At 55.3% G+C, this 20,873-nt stretch overlaps 2 protein-coding genes across 2 annotated transcripts; both read right to left on the bottom strand.

The window, feature by feature from the left end:
* Nucleotides 1–396: 396 nt before the first annotated feature.
* LOC147596471 (dynein regulatory complex subunit 4-like) lies at nt 397–6,419 on the bottom strand. Its single transcript, XM_086771422.1, has 11 exons — nt 6,333–6,419; nt 4,866–5,063; nt 4,463–4,669; nt 4,116–4,170; nt 3,521–3,726; nt 3,080–3,247; nt 2,657–2,743; nt 1,458–1,667; nt 1,055–1,120; nt 560–735; nt 397–448 (listed from the first exon to the last, which is right to left on the bottom strand). The coding sequence occupies exons 1-11, from the start codon at nt 6,345–6,347 to the stop codon at nt 397–399; spliced, it is 1,440 nt and encodes a 479-aa protein (XP_086627548.1). The 5' UTR covers nt 6,348–6,419.
* A 6,186-nt stretch (nt 6,420–12,605) lies between these two features.
* Nucleotides 12,606–18,629, bottom strand: LOC147596470 (dynein regulatory complex subunit 4-like). The gene is made up of 11 exons (XM_086771421.1): nt 18,543–18,629; nt 17,076–17,273; nt 16,673–16,879; nt 16,326–16,380; nt 15,719–15,924; nt 15,278–15,445; nt 14,855–14,941; nt 13,667–13,876; nt 13,264–13,329; nt 12,769–12,944; nt 12,606–12,657 (listed from the first exon to the last, which is right to left on the bottom strand). The coding sequence occupies exons 1-11, from the start codon at nt 18,555–18,557 to the stop codon at nt 12,606–12,608; spliced, it is 1,440 nt and encodes a 479-aa protein (XP_086627547.1). The 5' UTR covers nt 18,558–18,629.
* Nucleotides 18,630–20,873: the final 2,244 nt, after the last annotated feature.

The raw sequence follows: 20,873 nt of genomic DNA, 5'->3' as shown, positions 1-20,873 counted from the left end.
GATGCACGGGGGATCCTTCCACCCAGCATACATGCCGGTCTGAAAATCTGGACAGAATCTATTTAGTGATTTCATACATCATCATTAATAATTCCCTGAACACTAATACATAATCATCAGTTTTCCTGGAAACCATTGTAATATTCCCCACCCACTTGTGCATGCTCAGTCTTTTGAGTCAAGGGTCTTCTGGTGGTCTTGGGGGTTGTCAGAGTGGGCCCTCCTCAAATTCTCTGGCGGAACCCTTCCTTAAAATCTCCATCCGTGGTCTTGGGAAGGTCGCGTTTTCCTTGATTTTCTGGCTCCAAAGTGATGGCTCAGGGCCTATCTTCACAGCTGGGGTTTGAGGCCTGCCTTTGTTCTACCACTCTTCTTAATCACCCCAGACATGCTGGGCTAACTGCTAACAAACGAGATGTTGTAGCAGTTCTGAGACTCCGTGTTCCCTCTAAGGGCACATAGATTTCATACAAAATTTACCCTATGTGACTACAGTGAGCCAAAGGCTCACTGGGCTCTGTTTATTGTCGCGGAGCACCAATGAGGCCCTGCACGGCACAGCGGGTCCCTTCGCGCCAGCTGGCGCCAGGAGGGCACAGCGATGAGTCCCGCAGGGCCCTGTCCCAGCACCTGCCCCAGCACGGGGCTCGCCAGTGGCTTAAAGCCCAGGTTGTCCACGGGGATCCCAAAGGCTCTCAGCTTGGCCTCCAACGTGTGCAGCATGTCATTGTGTGCCTGCAAGAGAAGCGTCCCATGCTCAGCCTGATACCGAGCTCCAGCCCAGCACCTCCCTGCCTTGCCATGGACGCTCTGCACCTCCCTGCATGGAGAGGACCCCAAAATGCCTTCCTTTGCAGGGGAAACCGCAGCCTGGGCTGGCTCCTGCCCAGGCCATGAAGCAGCTCAGCCGGCCTGCTGGAAGTTCCCTTCCATCCACTTGGTGCAAGGCTTGGAGTAGAAATTCCCATTTCCACCCCACCAAGCCACAGCCAGCACCCACCAGGCCCCAGCCCTGACCTGCAGGGCTCAGGGAAGCTTCATCCCCTTCCCTCACCTTGCAGACTTGGGCTAGCTGCAGCTGCAGCTGCCTGATGGTGGTGTTCTTCGAACTGACCAAGTCCTGCAAAGGGAGATGGTGCATCAGGCAACAGCTACACGGCCCTGGGGACACGGCGGCTGTGAGCAGTGTGACAGAGTGCACAGAGGAGCTGCTGCGCAGCGGCCGAGCTGGCAGCAGGACTTAGCTTGCAGTACAGCCTGACAGGTGGCCACCGCTCTATGTCCTTCCAGCCAGAACTGCCAGGGACAGCCAGCCCCAGGCAGAGGTGAGGGACATGGATGAGTGACATGGCAGCTTCAGCCACGGAGGACGAGGGCTTGCATGGCTCAGGGTCAGCTTTCACCATAAGGCAGCCTCTGCCCTCCAAGGCCAGCCCTCACCGGGCCCCACACAGTACCTCCAGCTTGCTGGAGACCAAGAAGAGGGCATCCGGGTCGAGGTTGGAGGCTGCAAAGGCCTCACTGAGCTCCACATCCTTTTTCTCCACCATGCTGAGGAGCCCTTTCAGCTTGCGCTCTAGGAGCAAGTTCTTGAAGCCCGTCTTCTGCTGCACCTCTTCTGTGGCTTGGGTGAACTTCTGATAGAGCTCATCTCGCTCCGCCTGCACCTGCTCCCAAAGACAGCGTGCCTTCACACCCGGGCTGGCGGCAACCCCGGGCCAGCACCAGACAGGTCTGGTGGCTTGGCCCTGCCTGCTCCAGCCACGGCCTGGCCATTCCCCATGGCACCTGCAGCCCACAGGAAGGCAGGTGCTGGAGCACAGCTTCTCTCCCTCCCTCCCTTCATGGCTGGCACTCCCTCAGCACCCACACTTCTGCTCTCGCCTCCCCTCCAGGCCCGAGACACCTCTGACAGCAGAATGGCTGGATGGGCACTGGTTTACACTTCAGAGGGGGCCCCACAGCACACAAGGGTCTCTCCTCTCCTCGCAGCTGGCAGGAGTCCCTGGCTCACAGCTGGTTAAGAAGTGTCCTAATTAGGACACAATTTCTCCACCACAGCTTATTTTGGAATGCAATTAATATGTTGCTGCCTTCATGATGGATCGATAACAAGGCCTCAGACCAGTCTTCCTGTTCCTGAGGATTTCTGCTAATTACAAACAAGCTCTCTTCTTGCCTCCAGAGATTTATCTTCGCTGGGAGGGGGAGAGGCTGAGTCTGGGAGAACTCAGACAATGGGACTCATCCCGAGCCACTCCCGCATGGCAAACAAGGGAAGCAACCCCCAAATGCCAGCAGAAGGAGGGAGCGAGCTCCCACCGGGGTTGCTGACCCATGACAATCCCTCGCCACAGCTCTGCTCCAGAACTGCTGCTGCAGCCAGTGGCTCCCTGGCTGGGAGGGGACTACCTGAGCGTGCGCGCTTGCTTAGCCAAGTACAAGGCCAGGCCTGTCTGCTGAGCTGAGTGGAAGATGCCAAAGCTGTGAGAAGCTTCACTGGAAGTAGCAGTTATCTCAGGGCTCTGGATCAGATCTTCTGAAAGCCCTTGGCTAAGCACAAACTCTCTGCTCAGTCCCCATGACCAGCCCTCTGCGGAGGGGCCAGGGTTTTGGAGAGGGAAGTGGGATGCCCAGACCCATCTGCAGCTCTCACCTTGCTGAACCTCTGCTTCAGGACCTCGTGTTCCCACTGAAGAGCCTTCAGTTCCTTCTGGGTGAGTTTCAGATGGGCTCTGATGTTCTGCGAGTGGGAAGGGGCAGTTAAAAAGCACAGGTTTCTCTGGGAGGTGTCGGGGACACGTTCGGGCAAGGCAGGAGAGTGACCAGCAAAGAGAAATGGGTGAGAAAAAAGAAGCAGTACCCGCACCAACACCCTTTCCTCTCTGCTGTGGAGGCGACTCTACTTTCTCGCTACCGGAGTGCCATTTGAGATCGTACAAGCACCCAGCGAAGCCCAAAGGAACTCGGAGGACTTTGCTCAGGGATCTGGCCAAGCCGAGTGGCAGAGGTCACTGCTGAGCGGCTGCCTCCAGGACAGAGCCAGGGCCACTGGGGAGAGGACAGGGCTGGCACTCACCCTCAGGGCCTCCTTGTCCTTGTCATAGTTGGCCAACTTCTTCTGCAGCTCAGACAGCTGCTCGCGGGCCTGCTGCAGGGGCTCCTTCAGCTGCTTGTTCTGGAGCAGCACACGTGCCTTCTCCTTTTCCAAGCGATTCCCTTTCTTCTTCATCTCCTCCATCTGCTCCTGTTCTTGGAAACACAAGTGCCAACTCCTGGGGGCTGCCCAGGTCCTCAGGGCTTCCCCAACCCTCCGGACACCCTCCTGCTGCTGGCCCAGCAAGACCCTGTGCTCAAGAGCTTCACTCCTGGAATGGCAGCAGACCCTCGGGAGAGTAGCAGCACCCACACGGCCGCCTGGGAACCGGCCAGACCTGGGTGAAATCCTCACAGGAGCGGTCCATTGCTGGAATGGTGACACTGCAGGCCAGGCAGGCTGAGGCAGGGGGGCAGGCAGTACCTTGAGCAAGTCTATGAGCGCCATGTTTTTGTCACGCATATCATTGTAGTAGTCCTTGATGTCACGGAAGGCTTTCTCGTGGTTCCTCATCAGCTCATCAATCTGGGTGTTCTTCCCCTCCTCCACTTTGTGGACCTCGGTCGTTCTACACAAGTCAAGCTCGTCCCGCAGCACTTCCATCTTGTTGGTGTACTTGGCCTTGATCTCTGGGGGAGCACACAGAGAGCTGAGTGAGGACCTCCTGGAGATCGCCCAGTGCCATTAATAGGTGAGGTGCCAGAGTGGCGTGTGCCACTGTGGCATCACTGGAGTTCAAGACACTTGTTAGCAGTGTCACCACAGCTGCCACCAGTGTGCGGAGCAGCTACACTGGGACCACGGAGAGCAGAGCAACAGGCGCCCTGCCTGCACCCTCTGGAAACTTGGGGAAAACTGTCCAGAACTCGGGGAAAACAAGCCAGAACTGGAGGGAAACCCATCCCCCTTTCTGCTCGAGGCTCTGCCACGGAGCCCGGCAGCACAGCAGAGCTCGGAGAAGCCTCCCCTGGCACACTGACAAAGGGAGGTCACGCAGGAGCTACGCGCACGGACTCACCTTTCACCTGTCTCTCAAAGTTGTTGTGCAGCTGGGTGATCTCCTCCTCTTGTTTCTGTTAGGGAGAAGCTACATGTCAGAGACACATAATCAAATCCTCAGGCAGCTGCATCCTGAAGGATTCCCTCCTGCTCCCTGGGAAAGGCCCCTGCTGTGGTGCCAGTCCCACGTTATCTCTGCACACGGCAGCTCATGGGTTCTCCAGCAGCTCTCACAGCTCTCCGTTGCAGGAGGGGGATTTCGCAGGAGCTGGGAGCCCCAGGAAGCCCTTCTCCGCAGCCCCACCACCTCCCTCTGCAGCAGATGCACACGGCTCATACATGGCTCCGGCCCGGCCAGGGACCTACCAGGTGCATGTTTTTCAGTGCCTCCTCACTGGCCAGCTCCTGCTCCTTCAGCTCCATTTTCATGGAACGCATGTCCTTCCTCAGCTCCATCTCCTGGGCCCAGTGATCCTTCTGGGCCCGCTTCACGGACAGGGTGCCCTCCCCCTTCAGCTCGGTGAGGTTTTCTTGGTGTTCGTGCAACAAGTGCTTCACCTTCTGCTTGTAAACCTAAAGACAAGCTACAGACTGGGTGAGGGGCTTCTGCAGGAGACATGTGGACCTGGGATTTTTATCTGTGACGCGTCTGGGTTGCATCTCACCCAGCTTCTCCTCCTCTAGCCCTTCCCTCACCTCCTCAGAGCTGCCCAAGGCTCAGACAGAGCTTGGGGCACTCACAACATCTCCCAGCCTCCTGCCCTCCCACCTTCAGCTCCACTTGTTGCTGCTCCTCCGCCTCCTTCATCTCCCACTCCTTCTTCCGCAACTCTGCTTTCTGCTCCTCCAGCTGCCGGCGGGTCATCTCCCAGAAGCTGTGAAACTTGTCACGTTCCAGCTGGAAATAGTTGCGCTCTTCCCGTTCCCGGTCCAGCTCCTCCCGCAGACGCGCAACATGCTTCTCCAGCTGCAAAGCCAAGGGGAAGAGCCAGGGAGGGGAAAAAAGAGGCCTCAGACAGACACCTCCACAAGACACCCGTGGCAAGCCATGTCACAAACCTGGCAGACCACAGTGGCCATCAATGGGATGGAGGCGCGCAGGAGAGAAGGGGACGGGCCCTGACACAGGGACATCTGGGGACTGTGGGGGTTGCCCAGGGCCTGACAGAACCCATCAGCCCCTGGAAAAGGAGTAACACCATTCCCAGGTGCCTAAATACTACTGATTTGTAGAATCAAATCATAGAATCGTTTAGGTTGGAAAAGACCTTGAATATCACTGAGTCCAACCGTTATCTCAACACTGCCAAGGCCACCACCAATCCATGTCCCTAAGCAGCACATCTGCGTGCCTTTTAAATATCTCTGGGGGTGGTGACTCCACTGCTTCTCTGGGCAGCCTGTTCCAATGCTTGAGAACCCTTTGGGTGAAGGTGGTTTCCTCTCACCCTACCACTTCTTACTTGGGAGAAGAGACCCACAACCTCTCTGCTCCAACCTCCTTTCGGGTAGTTGTAGAGAGCACTAAGATCTCCCCTCAGCCTCCTTTTCTCCAGCACAGGACTCGGGCTCCAGACCCTTCACCAGCGTCGTTGCTCTCCTTTGGGTGTGCTCCAGCACCTCAATGTTTTTCTTTCAGTGAGGGGCCCAAAAGTGAACACAGCACTGGAGGTGCGGCCTCACCAGTGCTGACTACAGGGGACGATCACTGCCCTAATTATCCTGGCTACTCTCTGAGACAATCCAGGATGCTGTAGGCCTTCTTGGCCACCTGGGCATGCTGCTTGCTCTGAGATGTGCAAGATCTTTCCCAAGGAGCAAGGTCCCCAGCCCAAGGCCATCTGCTCCTCTGTTGGTAGGACACTGGGCAAAACAAGGGGACTTGGAGCAACTGAGGGCACCGCGAGCAAGAGCACAGCAGGCTGCCATCACAGAGCTCCCAGCTGAGCCATCAGCTGGCTGAGCAGGCTGCCGGAGTTATGGAGTCGGGGAGAAGACAGGGAGGGCACAGGGCTGGAGAGCAGAGTGGGCCGGACCAGCAGAAGGGAGGATGGGACGAGGGGGCTGCTCCTTCCAGGACCAGTGAGAATCCCTCACCAGCACAGCTGGCCATCAGGCAGGGAAATGATCCTCAGCTGCTTGTCTCTGTCACCCTCCGCCACCTGTCATTGCCGGAGCCAGGTGCTGAGCTGGGCTTCCTAAGCGGGACTGGTGTGGAAGATGAGGGCTCTCTCACCTGCTCCTTGCTCATCTCCTGCGGGGACAAAGCATCCACCACTGCTGGAGTTTTGCTTTCTTCCCCTTTTTTCCCGCCTTTCTTTTTGGGTGCCTAAGGAGAGAAAGCAAAACACACGAGGTGTGTGCATGGCTCAGGTGCTGGGAAGAAACTGTGCTGCTCAGAGCTCCCACAGCAGCCCAGGCCACCAAATGTCCCTGCTCTCATGGCTGGGACAGGGTGAGGAGGGGGACAGGGAGCCAGGGTCCGTGGAAGGGGCCTGGAAGCCCCTGACAGCCTCCAGCACAGCCACGGCTCATACCCAGCCACTGCTGGCCCAAAGCGAAGCCCAGAATGCCCGTACCCAAAAGAAGGGCTCGGGAGCAGCATCACAGGCCTGGGCATGGCGCTGAGGGGCTCCCTCCCCAGGGCTGGGCCCAGGACAAGCTCAGGCCCTGCTCTCACCATGGCTGCTGCCACTCACACTGTGGTCTCCAAGGCAATGGGAACGCGCATCTGGAGAGAGGTGTGAGGTGGTCGGACACGCCCGTTAGCAACGTGGGGCTGCACCGTGGCAACGGGGGTGGGGCCTAGTCCAGGCCCTGAACCAGGTCGCCACGCCAACAAAGGCAACAAGTGGTGCCGAAACCCGGGAAGTCGCCTGGACGGGTGAACGGCGGCCGGAGCGGCAGGACCAGCCCGGCGGGGAGGACGCTCCCGGACCAACAAGGAGGATGGAAGCCCTTGTGAAGGTCGTATCACAATTACATAAGCAGTGGGGTATTGATTGTAAGCCCAAAGATTTTACTGTCGCAGTTGCGAGGCTTTTACAAATTGGGGTCATTGACCAGCCGGTGGATATTCTCCACCCTGAAGTGTGGGATAAATGCACTAAAGCATTAGCCGAGGAGACGATGTCCTCGGGTAGCGGGAAAAACCTTAAGTCGTGGGGGAAAGTCGTACAGGCCCTGCAGAAGGCCTTACAAGAGCAGGAAACCTGGAGGGCGGCAAGGGACTGTTTGTTAGTCACTCCGAAATTGGGAGTCGGGGCAGCTACGCAGACTCCGCACCCCCCAAACGGCGGTGATTCCACGGAGTCCAAAAACTTACAAGAGGGCGACACGCCCCCTCTACCCCTGAACCCCTCGCCCCCTCAGTCCCCAAACCCTGACCCGATTACGGAGGCACAGAAGCGCGCACTGTCCTTCTGGGGTGGGTTAACTGAGGAAGCCAGGGGCGCTGAAGCCCGGGCGAGACCACCACCTTATGCGCCTCATAATGGCGCCGAACCCCGGGGGGAGGGCGGGGCGAAGATGTCCCCGGTGGGAACAAAGAAGAAGCGCTCGAGCTAAGAAGCGCACACAAAGGTGAAGGGCAGGAGGACAAGAAGGAGAAGAGTGGTGGGGGCGACCGGGGAGGGGAGGGGAGTGTGAGTGAAGCGCCGACAGCCAATCAGAGCGGCCCGCTGAGCAGAAGGCGGGGCGAACCAAAACGGAGGGACAAGCCAAGGGGGAGGGAACGGCCCGCCCACCAAGGAAGTAGGCGGCGCCCAACAAACAGGCATCAGAACCCGGAAGTAACCAGTCAGTCGAGTTCCGACTCCGGAACAGCCGCGAGCTGGGGCGAGCGGCTCGTAACCGATTCAGACTCAGAGGAGGAGGACACGAGGGTAAATAAAATTAAAAGCAAAAATATCCCCAGCCAAAATAAAAAGGAATCGCGAGGGGAAGGAGTTCCTCTCACGGATTGGAGGGAAATAAAGATTGCCTGTGCGGATTGGGTCCCAACAGCCACGCTGGCGTTCCCGGTCCGGGTGGCAGACGGGGGACAAAGGGTTTACTCGCCACACCGTGGTTAACCACCCTGGTATCTACCCTGGGAGGGCCAGTCACAATGATCGTGTTAGCATTGGTCTTCGGACCCTGTATATTAAACAGACTCGTGTCGTTTGTCAAGAGCCGATTAGAGACGGTTAACGTCATGTTAGTGGAACGCATGGAACACCGACAATTGCTTTAAGGTTCTGTTTGTTTAGAATTATCCCTAATCGTTCCCCATTTACCATCCGCCCAGCGTGCCTTACACTCGCTATCGCGAGATGATTACACAGTATTTTCACTCAGGTTTACTAACAGTATTAGGCTTGCCTTCGCTTTTACGCCTACTCACAAAGTGCCGTTAATCGATCTTTTTAAGGTAACAACTATTTTAAGATATATATATTCTTTACGATTGCTGTAAAACGTAGAACAAGAACAGAATATTTGAACTAACTTAACTATACGTTTAGTATGTTTTTATCCGAGATCACGGTGTACGTATTCTTGAACTGGATCCAAAGTGCGTCTTTGTAGTTGCGGTACGAATTTATTGTGTTCTGTCATTGTAGATTTCTTTGTTCCCTTGTAGTGGGACCCCGATGGCCCTGAATGGTATCCTTTACACCGCGATACCTCTTGTAAACCTGTGTTTGTTCCAGAGTGCAAGTAAGTGCTGCAATGAAAAGTTGTGAGCAGTGTTTAGCTGGAATTTCGAGTGTTCTAGGTGAGTAAAGAGAGGGTTGTGTATGTGTACGCTGGAAAGAGGAAGTCGGGCTGAGGGAAGAGAGGAAGTAGTCGCCCAGTCGGATTCTGGGGGAGTGGCAGCACCCCTCAAACTCTGGGGAAGGGGTGGTACAGCAACTGAGTTGCTGGACACGGAGTAAAGACAGGATCAGAGAATGAATCAGTAAATATGGGAGGAGGTCAGAGTGGAGGAACATTAAAGAAAAGCCCTTTAGGTTGTGTACTTGCTCACTGGAAAGATATCGTTGGGACTGGACGTACGGAAAGTAAGAAGACCTCTACCCAGCAGTGGCGGATCCATACGCCCTGCTGACTGTGATGACACCTGAACCACTTTGGCTTGCTGCTCCGGATTTGAAAGGACGCTTTTTTTCTTTTGCCTCCCTCTCCATGAGGCCAGTCAAAATCGTTTGCATTCGAATGGGAAAAGACTGTGATATTTTGATCAATTTAATTACGCATAGGGAGGGGGGAAATGTGGGTAGCTAGGGTCTGGCGACCGGAAGATATCGCGCTGTACGGAAAGATAGGGTCTCTCTCCTGATGACCAATAGCGGTCAGTTTGTGATGCAAGCAGACGGAAATAACGTTGTAAACCTAAGCTATATAAGGTCGTGTTACCCCTCAATAAACGCCATTTGCCGTCCACCACACTGGTGTCAGCGAGCTGATGGACCGAGCGGCCTGGGGTTGGTCGCCGTGCCGTTCCTGAACCAGGTCGCCACGCCAACAAAGGCAACAGGAGGTAGTAGAGAAAATGTTAAGCCCGGGAAGAGGGAGGGGTGGGGGGAGGTTATCTTGTTCCCTGTCTCATTCTCCTGCTAGTTTTAGAAATAAATGAGTGTTTTTCCCCAAGTCGAGTCTGTTTTGCCCGTAACGGTAACTTTAAGGATTTCTCCCTGTCCTTATCTCAAACCTCGAGCTGTTTTTCCTTATATTATCTCTCCCTATTCTCTCGGAGGGTGGGGGGAATGAGAGAGAGACTGCGTAGTCTGGTCCCGATCGGGGCTGAACTACTACACAGCCAAAGAGGGATTATGGTTTTTCATAGGTTGCAGTACATGCTTACAATCATTGTTAGCATTTTCAACAGCCAGTTGTAATAGCAACATCCCTCTTGCATCATCATTGTCGAACTGCTGCTCGAAAGTAGCTTGCAGACGATCTATGAAATCTGCATATGGCTCATTAGCTCCTTGCAGCACCTTAACAAAAGATTGAGGTCCTTCGCCTTTTGATGCTGGGATTTTTCTCACTGCCCTAAGAGCAATATGTCTAATTTGAGCATACGCTTCTCTCGGGAACTGTGCCTGCAGGAGCGAGTTACTATAAGCATTTTCTCCTGCCAGTTGTTCATATCCTATTGGAATCTGTTGATTTAAATTTTGTAATACTTTGCACAGTACATCCTTCTTTAAAATCATGGACTGTGTAGGTGTTAACACCATTTTCATTAACAATTTCCAATCATGTGGATCCAGAGTATACGACTCTGCTTTTGCCTCAAGTAAGGGTGTAGTAAAAGAAGAATGTATCCCTCCCTTCTTTACTGTCCGTCGCAGCTCCTTTATAGCATCATAACTGAGAGGCTGCGAAACCAGCTGCTGATTAGCTTGATACATAACTGGACAGGCTAAAACAGTTTGCCAGTCACCATTCTGCATTGCCTCTTTTTTACGCTCTTCCCAGATACCACACATTTCAACATTCACAGCTGCATGACTAACATTCACATTTCACGGAGGAGGGAACAGATCAGGTTTCTTTTCAAAGTCTTTTGAACCCACATTAAATACATCTACCTCCAGAGAGGTTTCGTTATTAGCAAGCGCAGTATCAGGAAAAGAATTGATAGGTGAAACCCGAGGCAAATCTGGCACGCGAGACTGTGGTGACGACAGCGACGGTAAAAGCGTGGAAGCAGGGTGTACAAGTGCAGGTTGCAGGGGAACAGGAATACAGCACGGAGTTTTCTGCCCCGACCCGCGGCACGGAGTTCTCTGTGCTAATCCCTCCCCCCAACCAGTTTCTGGGGAGATGCCATTGTTACAGGGGGACACGCTTACAGGTTGAGGGTCTGGTAATGGAGATGCCGACGCCTCAGGCAAAGAAGAATTAGTAGACTCTGTTGAAACATTGTCGAGGGTTAGCATGATTTGTACCCAAGTGGCTAAGTTTTTGCAAGCTTGGCTGCAAAAAGCTGCTGCAGCGATTTTTTGAAGGCTTGTGCCCACTTTCTCCCAAGCCTCTATTTGAAAAGTCCCGTCTGCAGGAAATTGCGGATGATTTTCACGAATCCACTCTAATAAAGTCATTAACTGTGGGCTGGTAACAGTCCTGCCCTGCGTTTTCAGCATTTTTCCCATTACATCAATGCTTTGCATCTCATCTGAGGATATTTTCCCTCCCATGATTCCCAGTTGCTCACCTGTATGCAAGTGATGAGCGCGCTTTCTGATGTGTGGATCCTCAATCCCGGTTTCTGGATTCCGGCCTCTGGTTCAACTGGGCTATGCCACCAGTGCAGGCTTTGTTCAAGCCTCTTCAGAGTTTCCGTCCTTGTTCCTTTTGAAGTTTAAGTGCGTCCCTGTTTGGGCGCCATCTGTGGCATATTGGTGGGACAGAGTAACGGGCAAGACAGCAAGTGAGCCCAAAAGGCCAAAGTTTATTTTTACAGCAGTGTTTTATACTCTTTACCTGGATGCTCTTTGTCTACGATCTCTATTCCTATAGGGCAACTATTAGCACGATCTCTACCACCCCACTATTTGTCCAATTTGCTTCACGCTTTTGATTGACGTTGTAGCATTGTTCTTCATCACGTACTTCTTCACACCGTTGCTTCTCAGCATGTACTCTCGCTTTGCCCATTGTGCTCAGGTCCTGTTTGCTTTGATACATTCACCCCTATTCCCATCCGCATTACTCACTTTGCTGCATTTGCTTACATCGATACACTTGCTCATATTCCCATCCACTACAGTCTCCCACAAATGGATCACACCAAGTGGGACCCTCTGCAGTGTATTTGAACAAAAAGCCTTTACAGATTCAGCTTTCGAATACATGTGCATTACTATTCTATAGAATGATTGGTTCCAGTCTCCTCGCCCGGCCCGTCAATTCCTACGCGCACTCAGTCCTGTTACTCCCCCCATTTCTTTTAAATCAGTGGTAGGAATGAAGTAGAGGGTTGGTGAGTCAGTGGTCGCAGGGACTGATGCTGGCATGACCTTTTCCCTCATTTCTCCAGTAGCTGTGTCACCAAAATCGGGAATCAAACTCCTGAACAGCAATATAGCATTAAGAAGCAGCATTCTTTGTTGCAGCGCTGGATGCACGGGGGATCCTTCCACCCAGCATACATGCCGGTCTGAAAATCTGGACAGAATCTATTTAGTGATTTCATACATCATCATTAATAATTCCCTGAACACTAATACATAATCATCAGTTTTCCTGGAAACCATTGTAATATTCCCCACCCACTTGTGCATGCTCAGTCTTTTGAGTCAAGGGTCTTCTGGTGGTCTTGGGGGTTGTCAGAGTGGGCCCTCCTCAAATTCTCTGGCGGAACCCTTCCTTAAAATCTCCATCCGTGGTCTTGGGAAGGTCGCGTTTTCCTTGATTTTCTGGCTCCAAAGTGATGGCTCAGGGCCTATCTTCACAGCTGGGGTTTGAGGCCTGCCTTTGTTCTACCACTCTTCTTAATCACCCCAGACATGCTGGGCTAACTGCTAACAAACGAGATGTTGTAGCAGTTCTGAGACTCCGTGTTCCCTCTAAGGGCACATAGATTTCATACAAAATTTACCCTATGTGACTACAGTGAGCCAAAGGCTCACTGGGCTCTGTTTATTGTCGCGGAGCACCAATGAGGCCCTGCACGGCACAGCGGGTCCCTTCGCGCCAGCTGGCGCCAGGAGGGCACAGCGATGAGTCCCGCAGGGCCCTGTCCCAGCACCTGCCCCAGCACGGGGCTCGCCAGTGGCTTAAAGCCCAGGTTGTCCACGGGGATCCCAAAGGCTCTCAGCTTGGCCTCCAACGTGTGCAGCATGTCATTGTGTGCCTGCAAGAGAAGCGTCCCATGCTCAGCCTGATACTGAGCTCCAGCCCAGCACCTCCCTGCCTTGCCATGGACGCTCTGCACCTCCCTGCATGGAGAGGACCCCAAAATGCCTTCCTTTGCAGGGGAAACCGCAGCCTGGGCTGGCTCCTGCCCAGGCCATGAAGCAGCTCAGCCGGCCTGCTGGAAGTTCCCTTCCATCCACTTGGTGCAAGGCTTGGAGTAGAAATTCCCATTTCCACCCCACCAAGCCACAGCCAGCACCCACCAGGCCCCAGCCCTGACCTGCAGGGCTCAGGGAAGCTTCATCCCCTTCCCTCACCTTGCAGACTTGGGCTAGCTGCAGCTGCAGCTGCCTGATGGTGGTGTTCTTCGAACTGACCAAGTCCTGCAAAGGGAGATGGTGCATCAGGCAACAGCTACACGGCCCTGGGGACACGGCGGCTGTGAGCAGTGTGACAGAGTGCACAGAGGAGCTGCTGCGCAGCGGCCGAGCTGGCAGCAGGACTTAGCTTGCAGTACAGCCTGACAGGTGGCCACCGCTCTATGTCCTTCCAGCCAGAACTGCCAGGGACAGCCAGCCCCAGGCAGAGGTGAGGGACATGGATGAGTGACATGGCAGCTTCAGCCACGGAGGACGAGGGCTTGCATGGCTCAGGGTCAGCTTTCACCATAAGGCAGCCTCTGCCCTCCAAGGCCAGCCCTCACCGGGCCCCACACAGTACCTCCAGCTTGCTGGAGACCAAGAAGAGGGCATCCGGGTCGAGGTTGGAGGCTGCAAAGGCCTCACTGAGCTCCACATCCTTTTTCTCCACCATGCTGAGGAGCCCTTTCAGCTTGCGCTCTAGGAGCAAGTTCTTGAAGCCCGTCTTCTGCTGCACCTCTTCTGTGGCTTGGGTGAACTTCTGATAGAGCTCATCTCGCTCCGCCTGCACCTGCTCCCAAAGACAGCGTGCCTTCACACCCGGGCTGGCGGCAACCCCGGGCCAGCACCAGACAGGTCTGGTGGCTTGGCCCTGCCTGCTCCAGCCACGGCCTGGCCATTCCCCATGGCACCTGCAGCCCACAGGAAGGCAGGTGCTGGAGCACAGCTTCTCTCCCTCCCTCCCTTCATGGCTGGCACTCCCTCAGCACCCACACTTCTGCTCTCGCCTCCCCTCCAGGCCCGAGACACCTCTGACAGCAGAATGGCTGGATGGGCACTGGTTTACACTTCAGAGGGGGCCCCACAGCACACAAGGGTCTCTCCTCTCCTCGCAGCTGGCAGGAGTCCCTGGCTCACAGCTGGTTAAGAAGTGTCCTAATTAGGACACAATTTCTCCACCACAGCTTATTTTGGAATGCAATTAATATGTTGCTGCCTTCATGATGGATCGATAACAAGGCCTCAGACCAGTCTTCCTGTTCCTGAGGATTTCTGCTAATTACAAACAAGCTCTCTTCTTGCCTCCAGAGATTTATCTTCGCTGGGAGGGGGAGAGGCTGAGTCTGGGAGAACTCAGACAATGGGACTCATCCCGAGCCACTCCCGCATGGCAAACAAGGGAAGCAACCCCCAAATGCCAGCAGAAGGAGGGAGCGAGCTCCCACCGGGGGTGCTGACCCATGACAATCCCTCGCCACAGCTCTGCTCCAGAACTGCTGCTGCAGCCAGTGGCTCCCTGGCTGGGAGGGGACTACCTGAGCGTGCGCGCTTGCTTAGCCAAGTACAAGGCCAGGCCTGTCTGCTGAGCTGAGTGGAAGATGCCAAAGCTGTGAGAAGCTTCACTGGAAGTAGCAGTTATCTCAGGGCTCTGGATCAGATCTTCTGAAAGCCCTTGGCTAAGCACAAACTCTCTGCTCAGTCCCCTCTGCGGAGGGGCCAGGGTTTTGGAGAGGGAAGTGGGATGCCCAGACCCATCTGCAGCTCTCACCTTGCTGAACCTCTGCTTCAGGACCTCGTGTTCCCACTGAAGAGCCTTCAGTTCCTTCTGGGTGAGTTTCAGATGGGCTCTGATGTTCTGCGAGTGGGAAGGGGCAGTTAAAAAGCACAGGTTTCTCTGGGAGGTGTCGGGGACACGTTCGGGCAAGGCAGGAGAGTGACCAGCAAAGAGAAATGGGTGAGAAAAAAGAAGCAGTACCCGCACCAACACCCTTTCCTCTCTGCTGTGGAGGCGACTCTACTTTCTCGCTACCGGAGTGCCATTTGAGATCGTACAAGCACCCAGCGAAGCCCAAAGGAACTCGGAGGACTTTGCTCAGGGATCTGGCCAAGCCGAGTGGCAGAGGTCACTGCTGAGCGGCTGCCTCCAGGACAGAGCCAGGGCCACTGGGGAGAGGACAGGGCTGGCACTCACCCTCAGGGCCTCCTTGTCCTTGTCATAGTTGGCCAACTTCTTCTGCAGCTCAGACAGCTGCTCGCGGGCCTGCTGCAGGGGCTCCTTCAGCTGCTTGTTCTGGAGCAGCACACGTGCCTTCTCCTTTTCCAAGCGATTCCCTTTCTTCTTCATCTCCTCCATCTGCTCCTGTTCTTGGAAACACAAGTGCCAACTCCTGGGGGCTGCCCAGGTCCTCAGGGCTTCCCCAACCCTCCGGACACCCTCCTGCTGCTGGCCCAGCAAGACCCTGTGCTCAAGAGCTTCACTCCTGGAATGGCAGCAGACCCTCGGGAGAGTAGCAGCACCCACACGGCCGCCTGGGAACCGGCCAGACCTGGGTGAAATCCTCACAGGAGCGGTCCATTGCTGGAATGGTGACACTGCAGGCCAGGCAGGCTGAGGCAGGGGGGCAGGCAGTACCTTGAGCAAGTCTATGAGCGCCATGTTTTTGTCACGCATATCATTGTAGTAGTCCTTGATGTCACGGAAGGCTTTCTCGTGGTTCCTCATCAGCTCATCAATCTGGGTGTTCTTCCCCTCCTCCACTTTGTGGACCTCGGTCGTTCTACACAAGTCAAGCTCGTCCCGCAGCACTTCCATCTTGTTGGTGTACTTGGCCTTGATCTCTGGGGGAGCACACAGAGAGCTGAGTGAGGACCTCCTGGAGATCGCACGTAACATGCCCCAGTGCCATTAATAGGTGAGGTGCCAGAGTGGCGTGTGCCACTGTGGCATCACTGGAGTTCAAGACACTTGTTAGCAGTGTCACCACAGCTGCCACCAGTGTGCGGAGCAGCTACACTGGGACCACGGAGAGCAGAGCAACAGGCGCCCTGCCTGCACCCTCTGGAAACTTGGGGAAAACTGTCCAGAACTCGGGGAAAACAAGCCAGAACTGGAGGGAAACCCATCCCCCTTTCTGCTCGAGGCTCTGCCACGGAGCCCGGCAGCACAGCAGAGCTCGGAGAAGCCTCCCCTGGCACACTGACAAAGGGAGGTCACGCAGGAGCTACGCGCACGGACTCACCTTTCACCTGTCTCTCAAAGTTGTTGTGCAGCTGGGTGATCTCCTCCTCTTGTTTCTGTTAGGGAGAAGCTACATGTCAGAGACACATAATCAAATCCTCAGGCAGCTGCATCCTGAAGGATTCCCTCCTGCTCCCTGGGAAAGGCCCCTGCTGTGGTGCCAGTCCCACGTTATCTCTGCACACGGCAGCTCATGGGTTCTCCAGCAGCTCTCACAGCTCTCCGTTGCAGGAGGGGGATTTCGCAGGAGCTGGGAGCCCCAGGAAGCCCTTCTCCGCAGCCCCACCACCTCCCTCTGCAGCAGATGCACACGGCTCATACATGGCTCCGGCCCGGCCAGGGACCTACCAGGTGCATGTTTTTCAGTGCCTCCTCACTGGCCAGCTCCTGCTCCTTCAGCTCCATTTTCATGGAACGCATGTCCTTCCTCAGCTCCATCTCCTGGGCCCAGTGATCCTTCTGGGCCCGCTTCACGGACAGGGTGCCCTCCCCCTTCAGCTCGGTGAGGTTTTCTTGGTGTTCGTGCAACAAGTGCTTCACCTTCTGCTTGTAAACCTAAAGACAAGCTACAGACTGGGTGAGGGGCTTCTGCAGGAGACATGTGGACCTGGGATTTTTATCTGTGACGCGTCTGGGTTGCATCTCACCCAGCTTCTCCTCCTCTAGCCCTTCCCTCACCTCCTCAGAGCTGCCCAAGGCTCAGACAGAGCTTGGGGCACTCACAACATCTCCCAGCCTCCTGCCCTCCCACCTTCAGCTCCACTTGTTGCTGCTCCTCCGCCTCCTTCATCTCCCACTCCTTCTTCCGCAACTCTGCTTTCTGCTCCTCCAGCTGCCGGCGGGTCATCTCCCAGAAGCTGTGAAACTTGTCACGTTCCAGCTGGAAATAGTTGCGCTCTTCCCGTTCCCGGTCCAGCTCCTCCCGCAGACGCGCAACATGCTTCTCCAGCTGCAAAGCCAAGGGGAAGAGCCAGGGAGGGGAAAAAAGAGGCCTCAGACAGACACCTCCACAAGACACCCGTGGCAAGCCATGTCACAAACCTGGCAGGCCACAGTGGCCATCAATGGGATGGAGGCGCGCAGGAGAGAAGGGGACGGGCCCTGACACAGGGACATCTGGGGACTGTGGGGGTTGCCCAGGGCCTGACAGAACCCATCAGCCCCTGGAAAAGGAGTAACACCATTCCCAGGTGCCTAAATACTACTGATTTGTAGAATCAAATCATAGAATCGTTTAGGTTGGAAAAGACCTTGAATATCACTGAGTCCAACCGTTATCTCAACACTGCCAAGCCCACCACCAATCCATGTCCCTAAGCAGCACATCTGCGTGCCTTTTAAATATCTCTGGGGGTGGTGACTCCACTGCTTCTCTGGGCAGCCTGTTCCAATGCTTGAGAACCCTTTGGGTGAAGGTGGTTTCCTCTCACCCTACCACTTCTTACTTGGGAGAAGAGACCCACAACCTCTCTGCTCCAACCTCCTTTCGGGTAGTTGTAGAGAGCACTAAGATCTCCCCTCAGCCTCCTTTTCTCCAGCACAGGACTCGGGCTCCAGACCCTTCACCAGCGTCGTTGCTCTCCTTTGGGTGTGCTCCAGCACCTCAATGTTTTTCTTTCAGTGAGGGGCCCAAAAGTGAACACAGCACTGGAGGTGCGGCCTCACCAGTGCTGACTACAGGGGACGATCACTGCCCTAATTATCCTGGCTACTCTCTGAGACAATCCAGGATGCTGTAGGCCTTCTTGGCCACCTGGGCATGCTGCTTGCTCTGAGATGTGCAAGATCTTTCCCAAGGAGCAAGGTCCCCAGCCCAGGGCCATCTGCTCCTCTGTTGGTAGGACACTGGGCAAAACAAGGGGACTTGGAGCAACTGAGGGCACCGCGAGCAAGAGCACAGCAGGCTGCCATCACAGAGCTCCCAGCTGAGCCATCAGCTGGCTGAGCAGGCTGCCGGAGTTATGGAGTCGGGGAGAAGACAGGGAGGGCACAGGGATGGAGAGCAGAGTGGGCCGGACCAGCAGAAGGGAGGATGGGACGAGGGGGCTGCTCCTTCCAGGACCAGTGAGAATCCCTCACCAGCACAGCTGGCCATCAGGCAGGGAAATGATCCTCAGCTGCTTGTCTCTGTCACCCTCCACCACCTGTCATTGCCGGAGCCAGGTGCTGAGCTGGGCTTCCTAAGCGGGACTGGTGTGGAAGATGAGGGCTCTCTCACCTGCTCCTTGCTCATCTCCTGCGGGGACAAAGCATCCACCACTGCTGGAGTTTTGCTTTCTTCCCCTTTTTTCCCGCCTTTCTTTTTGGGTGCCTAAGGAGAGAAAGCAAAACACACGAGGTGTGTGCATGGCTCAGGTGCTGGGAAGAAACTGTGCTGCTCAGAGCTCCCACAGCAGCCCAGGCCACCAAATGTCCCTGCTCTCATGGCTGGGACAGGGTGAGGAGGGGGACAGGGAGCCAGGGTCCGTGGAAGGGGCCTGGAAGCCCCTGACAGCCTCCAGCACAGCCACGGCTCATACCCAGCCACTGCTGGCCCAAAGCGAAGCCCAGAATGCCCGTACCCAAAAGAAGGGCTCGGGAGCAGCATCACAGGCCTGGGCATGGCGCTGAGGGGCTCCCTCCCCAGGGCTGGGCCCAGGACAAGCTCAGGCCCTGCTCTCACCATGGCTGCTGCCACTCACACTGTGGTCTCCAAGGCAATGGGAACGCGCATCTGGAGAGAGGTGTGAGGTGGTCGGACACGCCCGTTAGCAACGTGGGGCTGCACCGTGGCAACGGGGGTGGGGCCTAGTCCAGGCCCTGAACCAGGTCGCCACGCCAACAAAGGCAACAAGTGGTGCCGAAACCCGGGAAGTCGCCTGGACGGGTGAACGGCGGCCGGAGCGGCAGGACCAGCCCGGCGGGGAGGACGCTCCCGGACCAACAAGGAGGATGGAAGCCCTTGTGAAGGTCGTATCACAATTACATAAGCAGTGGGGTATTGATTGTAAGCCCAAAGATTTTACTGTCGCAGTTGCGAGGCTTTTACAAATTGGGGTCATTGACCAGCCGGTGGATATTCTCCACCCTGAAGTGTGGGATAAATGCACTAAAGCATTAGCCGAGGAGACGATGTCCTCGGGTAGCGGGAAAAACCTTAAGTCGTGGGGGAAAGTCGTACAGGCCCTGCAGAAGGCCTTACAAGAGCAGGAAACCTGGAGGGCGGCAAGGGACTGTTTGTTAGTCACTCCGAAATTGGGAGTCGGGGCAGCTACGCAGACTCCGCACCCCCCAAACGGCGGGGATTCCACGGAGTCCAAAAACTTACAAGAGGGCGACACGCCCCCTCTACCCCTGAACCCCTCGCCCCCTCAGTCCCCAAACCCTGACCCGATTACGGAGGCACAGAAGCGCGCACTGTCCTTCTGGGGTGGGTTAACTGAGGAAGCCAGGGGCGCTGAAGCCCGGGCGAGACCACCACCTTATGCGCCTCATAATGGCGCCGAACCCCGGGGGGAGGGCGGGGCGAAGATGTCCCCGGTGGGAACAAAGAAGAAGCGCTCGAGCTAAGAAGCGCACACAAAGGTGAAGGGCAGGAGGACAAGAAGGAGAAGAGTGGTGGGGGCGACCGGGGAGGGGAGGGGAGTGTGAGTGAAGCGCCGACAGCCAATCAGAGCGGCCCGCCGAGCAGAAGGCGGGGCGAACCAAAACGGAGGGACAAGCCAAGGGGGAGGGAACGGCCCGCCCACCAAGGAAGTAGGCGGCGCCCAACAAACAGGCATCAGAACCCGGAAGTAACCAGTCAGTCGAGTTCCGACTCCGGAACAGCCGCGAGCTGGGGCGAGCGGCTCGTAACCGATTCAGACTCAGAGGAGGAGGACACGAGGGTAAATAAAATTAAAAGCAAAAATATCCCCAGCCAAAATAAAAAGGAATCGCGAGGGGAAGGAGTTCCTCTCACGGATTGGAGGGAAATAAAGATTGCCTGTGCGGATTGGGTCCCAACAGCCACGCTGGCGTTCCCAGTCCGGGTGGCAGACGAGGGACAAAGGGTTTACTCGCCACACCGTGGTTAACCACCCTGGTATCTACCCTGGGAGGGCCAGTCACAATGATCGTGTTAGCATTGGTCTTCGGACCCTGTATATTAAACAGACTCGTGTCGTTTGTCAAGAGCCGATTAGAGACGGTTAACGTCATGTTAGTGGAACGCATGGAACACCGACAATTGCTTTAAGGTTCTGTTTGTTTAGAATTATCCCTAATCGTTCCCCATTTACCATCCGCCCAGCGTGCCTTACACTCGCTATCGCAAGATGATTACACAGTATTTTCACTCAGGTTTACTAACAGTATTAGGCTTGCCTTCGCTTTTACGCCTACTCACAAAGTGCCGTTAATCGATCTTTTTAAGGTAACAACTATTTTAAGATATATATATTCTTTACGATTGCTGTAAAACGTAGAACAAGAACAGAATATTTGAACTAACTTAACTATACGTTTAGTATGTTTTTATCCGAGATCACGGTGTACGTATTCTTGAACTGGATCCAAAGTGCGTCTTTGT

The sequence above is a fragment of the Chlamydotis macqueenii genome, chromosome Z (assembly GCF_036417535.1).
Source record: "Chlamydotis macqueenii isolate bChlMac1 chromosome Z, bChlMac1.mat, whole genome shotgun sequence".
NCBI lineage: Eukaryota > Metazoa > Chordata > Aves > Otidiformes > Otididae > Chlamydotis > Chlamydotis macqueenii.
Note: the sequence above shows the minus strand (reverse complement) of the source record. Positions and strands in the feature narration are given on the sequence as shown.